The sequence below is a fragment of the Macadamia integrifolia genome, chromosome 9 (genome assembly GCF_013358625.1).
Source record: "Macadamia integrifolia cultivar HAES 741 chromosome 9, SCU_Mint_v3, whole genome shotgun sequence".
Classification (NCBI taxonomy): domain Eukaryota; kingdom Viridiplantae; phylum Streptophyta; class Magnoliopsida; order Proteales; family Proteaceae; genus Macadamia; species Macadamia integrifolia.
In genome coordinates, this window is record NC_056565.1 from 13,490,721 (window position 1) to 13,497,588 (window position 6,868).

The window sequence follows — 6,868 nt, forward strand, 5'->3', positions numbered from 1 at the left end:
ACCCACACGCATACACACACACACATATATATATATATATATTAATCCGTTAAATATATGATAATGGACCTTATTTGCATTATATTATGTCATGATCCTATCCTTCTTGTGACGTGGTTTATTATCTGTATGGTTTGTGTGTGTCCATGTCAAAAAACCAGTGAAATAGGAGAATCCTCCATCACATATGTTAGATTTCCATCTAAAAAAACCAGCCATCTTTTAAATGGAGATATTATCAGGTATATGAATGAGATGGGCATCCCACTCACAGCTAATATGTGCATTTAGGTGGTCATACGATCCATCATAGACGTAGATGAAGGGATACATGTGAACATGCTTTGATACCATGTTATATTTCCATATCGTAATGATTGCATGATATAAGAGCGGGTTTTCTCCAATCCTATTGCATGTGTACGCAGTTCTGGAAGTACTGTTAGGAAAATAATTGATCCCACATTACTTACCCTTAAGACCTTAGGGGAGTGCTTGTAGAATAAATTCCACATCAATTACCCTAGAAACCTTTTGTCCCATCGTATACGAAAGTTCGATGTGCTATCTGTTTCTGTGGCCATTGTGTCAACACATAGTAGCACGAAGGCATCTAGGCAAGGACAATGCTGTCTTTTCGTGCCCGCATACTTATAGGAGTAGACACACTCTCCTTAGAACATAGGACACATCCAAACTTGATATGCAAAAAATGTCGAAGTTATGTGAAATGAAAGATAATTATTCTTCTTGAAAATGTGATTGGATGGAATCCACATAGGATCACAATAAGACAACCCCAATAGAAGATTCTTTCTTCAACTAACTGGATGTGGGACTGATTTGTTGTGACATGGAATCTGCATTTATCCAGTTCTTTGGGTATGAAACCATTAGCAAAACCAAGCTCTGTGCAAGGTCTAAAGAGGGTGACTCCACAAAGTTAGCAAAATCACTTTTGTCTTCCCTTTCCCTTTCAGTACCAGCCTGTGAAAGCACCTAAATAATGAATTATTATTCACTATTTCTTGTGGGGACAAACTCTTTTTTCCGTATATTGATGATAATAATATGCATTACACCAGCTGAAGAAGAGTCTTCGTACAGAGAAGGGTTTTTGTTGCTTGAAAGGGTTGTTGCTTCAAATTTTCCATAAAATAAAAAAGTTGATGTTGATCCTTTCCCTTTATATATAGACTTTGAATGTTGGGTTGCTAGTACCCATAAGTGAAATAATTAGTTAGAGAGAGTAAACCCAATACCCTCATCCATGGCAACCCTTAACTACTCCTCCACATTCCTTTTCCTTCTCCTTTCTACTGTTCTTCATGTGCTTCTCCTTGGTTGTTCAGGGAAGGTGGAGGCCTATCGATTCGAAGAAATGACGGCGAATCTTCAACGCCGGAGTCATGTTGTTTCACTCAGCTCCTTGATACCAACCGGAGTTTGTTCTACTCCAGCCCAAGGTGATTTCTCTTATCTTTATGTTTGTGTTTGTTTGGGTGGAATTCACTACTCTTTAGGGGAAAGGGCAAGGTTTCAATCTCTTTTCAATCCTATTAAGTCTTTGTCATGTGGATCAGATAGTAGCTTTCCAACAGAAAATTATTTTCTTATCCATAATTGGTTATTGCTAGACTTCCATAGGATCATTTCACTCTCACTTTACTTTCCATTAACTAACAACCAGGGAATTACTAATAATTTGGATGGTTTGGATCTGTAACTTTTATCTTCCAAAGCTATTTAGTGGCTCCAAAGCTTTGTTCCTTTACAGGAAGTACATGAGTCTTTTGGTTGGAATTCCTTCTTTCTGTGTTTGTTTCAAAAGTAAGATGGAGAATGGAAGATTTAAAGTTAGCCCACTACTGAGGAACACAATAAGCTAAGTTATCTGAGTAATTCACAAATAGGTCTCCCAAAAGGGTGGTTTGGTGGTTTAACACACAAAAAAGTCAATAATGGACTTTCTTGGTTGATGCCAGGGAAATTAATATAATAGCATATGAAGTGGGTTGATAACGAAAAAAAAAAAAGGTGTATGAAGTGGGTTAGGCTTAGGCATCAGTTACCCTTTTTTCTTCCACTCATGAGCAAATGAAATTGCAGAGCTGGTAAGCAGTAGTAAAGAATACTTGAGCTTGTGTCCTTACATCAATACCATTTATTTTAAATTCTCATTCTCAATGATTGCTAGGGACCCTTAGGCTACAAAGCAAAACCCTTTGCATCTCTATGATATAAATATATATTTTATAAATAAACCAGATAAATTGAAATTTATTTACCTTAAGTGTTCCTGCAATTTATAATATTTTTATAAACAAAAACACAAGTAAACATATAAATTTTTAATTTATAAGGTATTGAATCGAGTTTTCTTTCACCCATGATCATGGGCATTGATATGATCGAATGTTCATAAAAAAAGAATGTAATTTTGATCCCTAAATAATGAGTAAGAGTTATTGATCAAATGTTTACATCACCAATGGGGTGAGAGGATTTTAACGTTTATTGATGAAGGAAAATTTTCGCTTTATTAAAAAAACTGCAAGGCATGGTGCACTGATTTCTTTTTTGTTTTTGTTTGCGGGTGGGGAGAGCTCTTGGTAGGAAGGTGGTTGGTGGATTCTTCTTGCCCCAACTTTTCTAGGTCGTTGGCTTGTTATTTCATTTTTCTCTCAAGTGGAAGTGGAAGTGGGAGTAAAGACTTTTTTGTTAACCAAGTGGGACAGACTCAACCCACTTAGACATGATAGGTGCAATAGGTGGACTCAAGTGATCCAGTTATTAATTTTTGAGCCTTCGATTTGACACGGTTGGTGATAGGGCATGCACTGATCATATGACTCCGAATCCAGTCCACCAAATACGAACCATTTAATTTATAAAATATTTTGATGGTCCAATAAAAGATTTAGAAACGATTTAACTTTGACTATTAAAAACAATTTCAATTCAACCTAAAAATTTCACATGTTTGATTCATGGTGCTTCCCATAATAGCTAGTCTAATCTAACAAATCCTCACATGGCAGATGCTAGGTGGTTTTTTTTTGAGGCTATTGACCATTAAAAAAAATCTTTTGCCCCTTATATTATTGATATAGTCTAAAATATAATAGGGTGAAAAATTTCCACGCAGTGTGAAAATATTTTCTCTTGTTCTCTCACATCTTGATCATGTGGATCCTATATTAATACTCTTTCATCTCTTAGCATGTATACCTCTTTTATTCAATCATTTTCACGTCATAATTAGCGTATGGGAGATTCCCTCACCCCCACCAAAAAAAAAAAAAAATGATGTACGTAACCCTCTCCCAATATAATAAAAGAGAAGTTAATTTCAAGGGAAAAAAACATTCCTTGGTCAAGCGACCCTTATGCTAGACTCGCAGAGGGCGACTAAATGATGCCCATACATGTGAAACTCAAAAAACCAACTCCTATTAATACCCATGTGTGCCCCCTCATTGGCCTTGCTCTAACGAAGAGGCCATGAATAGGAAGTGTTCATTTCCCGTTAATTTTAACCTCCTCCCCCCCCCCCACTCTAAAATTCCCTTTCTCCTTTCCGATTTCCCCTTTCCGAGCTCCTCTTTCTCAAACAATTAATTGTTGTATTAACAAAGGCCACCTTCTATGCTTTCAGGTGCCAAAACCTCAAGCGGGCTACTGCAAGTAGCTCACAAAAATGGGCCTTGCTCACCACTGAAGGAAGGGAATGCAAAACTTCATGATTTTCGCCAGCTTCTCATTGATGACCAAGCCCGAGTCAAGTCCATCCACTCCAAAATCTCGAACAAAGACCCATTGGAAGATTCTGCAGTAAAAGTTCCAGCCACCTCCGGGCAATCCTTAGGGACTGGAAACTTTGTTGTCACTATTGGACTTGGAACACCAAAGAAACCTTGCACACTAGTCTTTGATACAGGTAGTGATCTCACTTGGATCCAATGCCAACCATGCGTTGGCCAATGCTATTCTCAACAAGATCCCATCTTCAACCCTTCTGCATCTTCCACCTATTCCAACATCTCATGTAACTCTGCTTCCTGTAACCAACTCCAATCAGCCACAGGCAACTCGAGACCATGTGGTTCCACATGCATTTACCAGGTTCAATATGGTGATGGATCCTACTCTGTAGGGTATTTTGCAGCCGATACACTTACACTATCTTCCTCTGATGTCTTTCCCAAATTCAAATTCGGCTGTGGTGAGAACAACCAAGGCCTATTTGGTACTGCAGATGGGTTACTCGGCCTCGGCCGTGATCCAGTCTCTACTGTATCACAGACTTCTCAAAAGTATGGAAAGCTTTTCTCCTATTGTCTTCCATCCTCAACCAGCTCCACTGGTTTTCTTGCATTTGGTAGCCAAGTGGGTACCTCTTCTAAAGCTCAATACACTCCACTACTAACAGATTCCAACAACCCCTCCTTCTATTTCTTAACCATAACTGGTATAAGTGTTGGAGGGAAAAGTCTATCAATCTCACAATCAGTTTTTACAACTTCAGAAACCATTATAGACTCTGGAACTGTCATCACTAGGTTGCCACCAGCAGCCTATTCAGCACTTAGGACAGCATTTCGTCAAGCAATGTCTAAGTATCCTACCGCATCAGCTTATTCACTATTGGACACTTGCTATAATTTGAATGGTTACAGTACAGTATCAATACCAACCATAGTGTTACATTTTAGTGGAGGTGCAAACTTGAATGTGGATCAGTCTGGGATTCTAGTTCAAGCAAGTTCAACTCAGTATTGCTTGGCTTTTGCTGGGAATAGTGCTGCTACTGATGTGGCTATCCTTGGAAATATGCAACAGCAGACACATGAAGTGGTTTATAATGTGGCAGGAGGAAAGCTGGGATTTGGTGCTGGAGCTTGTAGCTAATCATGAATGATTTTTATGTTGTAACTACTTTTATAGTATATTTGTTGGGCTTTGGCTTTTGGGGTTAAACCCTTCTTGTACTTTATTGAACCCAACTACTAGTTTTTTACTGAATGAAAGAAATAGTTTGAACAAATTGTCCTTGTAATTTGTATTCATTTGAGAGAGAGAGAGAGAGAGAGAGAGAGAGAGAGAGAGATCATAATTCTAGACTTGGGGAACATTTTTGGTTGGAGTTCTCTAATGGTTGCTCTTTAACCTCTAAAAGAATAGGCGACAATTAGTGAGTTCTGAATTAGTTACACAAGCGTACAGGTAATGACTAAACAAGTTTTTTATTTTTTATTAATTTCATATATCCCTTTGCTAAGCTTCCAATCAGATGTTGTCAAAGTGAACCTTTTAAACTATGAACAGTTTATTTTAGAATATTAGGGAGACATTGGGAAATTTTTAAGGAATGATGTTTTGTATTTGTAGTTTGGGTTGTAGGCTGTCTTCGTAGGGCCTTTAAAAGCTCATAGGGCTTCAGGTATGGAGGAGTCGACCTACCTTGCTATTTTTCTTTGTTTTTTAAGGTTTGTGGGAAGGCAATCTCAGAAATTTTATCTTTTTGTTTTTGCTTTAAATTGTTAGCTAGGGGGTTATTAGGGTTACAAGAAATCTTTGTAAACATAGATAGGTATGAGGAAAAGAAATTGTAACCCATTTCTCCATAGTTAGTAAAACTGATCTCATATCTATGTGGACGTAAGCACCTTGATAAACCATGTACATCCTTACATTTTTTTTTTTTTTTAATACATTGTGGCTGTTTAATTGTTCTTTTTGTTTATTTCATTTTATTTCTTGCATTGTATATGGATTTCCGTTCCTACCAAAATACTCTTAGGTTTTTTTTTTATTTTTTATTTTTTTATTTATTATTTATTATTATTATTATTATTATTATTGGGTAGAGAAAGACCCTTATTCAAGCATTATGGCAGGAGTAGAATAAAACTTCTGAATTTATGGATCAAAGTTGGGCTAAACTATAGTACACGATACCAATAGGACCCTCATAATCAGAGAGTTAGTCAAGCTGTTAACCTCTCTTGAAATTAAGAAGAACTTATATTTAATTTAAAGGAGGATAATAATGAAAGAATATCCTCTAAAATAAATTTGATATGTAAAGAAGAAGAATTAAAAACCATTTTTCAGCGCTTTGTTTTCTTATTTGAGAAACTTTAATTGAATCGAAAACAAAGCTTTGAAAAATGGAGGTCGCTAATTAATTCAGTGAGAGTGAGTGTACATGGTTTTAGGTATTGATATCAGATTTACCATATTAGTCGCATCATATTGGTATCAATTGAGCTCAATCCCAATACTTAACTGAGTTAGGATTGGGTATCGATATCAAAACAAAGGTAAAATCATAAATAAAAAATCCTTATTTATTTTTTTATTTATGAAAAGTAATTATAAAATTAATAGATTCAATTAATACAAGCCGATATAATCAGTATCGTATATCAGTATTGGCCAAGAATGACACCAAACCGATACCAATAACTTTGTGGTGTAGTGAGAAGTGGTAGAATTAAATACCATTAAAACAAGAGTATGCCCACCCATAGATGAAGAGAAGAAGAAATGGTTGGTGAATTGGCTTTTTTTTGGGGGGTTTAAAATGTCAAGTATTTTTCATAGTTAAAATGGGAACGACAGATAAACCCCTAAATTTAATTCTTTCTTTGATGGGGGTACTGCATTCGTTGTCAATAAATACAGGTTTTTCGGTCCTCTGTCTATCCTAGTTTAAGTTCTCTTTGGTTTGATTTCTATTTGTATTTGTTTGACTTATTTCTATTTTTACAAGTGTTTGGTATAATTTATAGCATTTATTTTCATCTATAATAAATTAGAATAAATCACAAATTACAAAGTACTTTCAAGCTATTTGTGATTT

General features: G+C 36.1%; 1 protein-coding gene across 1 annotated transcript; it reads left to right on the forward strand.

The window, feature by feature from the left end:
• Positions 1 to 1,149: 1,149 nt before the first annotated feature.
• Positions 1,150 to 5,047, forward strand: LOC122088218 (aspartyl protease family protein At5g10770-like). Its single transcript, XM_042657406.1, has 2 exons — positions 1,150 to 1,466; positions 3,659 to 5,047. Exons 1-2 carry the CDS (start codon positions 1,271 to 1,273, stop codon positions 4,909 to 4,911), a joined length of 1,449 nt encoding a protein of 482 aa, XP_042513340.1. The 5' UTR covers positions 1,150 to 1,270; the 3' UTR covers positions 4,912 to 5,047.
• The last annotated feature ends 1,821 nt before the right edge of the window (positions 5,048 to 6,868 follow it).

What these genes read in the sequence shown, in the direction of transcription:
- LOC122088218 (XM_042657406.1), top strand. Translation starts at nt 1,271, where the DNA reads ATGGCAACCCTTAACTACTCCTCCACATTCCTTTTCCTTCTCCTTTCT. An exon ending in TTGTTCTACTCCAGCCCAAG is followed by an intron (nt 1,467 to 3,658) that starts GTGATTTCTCTT and finishes CTATGCTTTCAG; the next exon opens with GTGCCAAAACCTCAAGCGGG.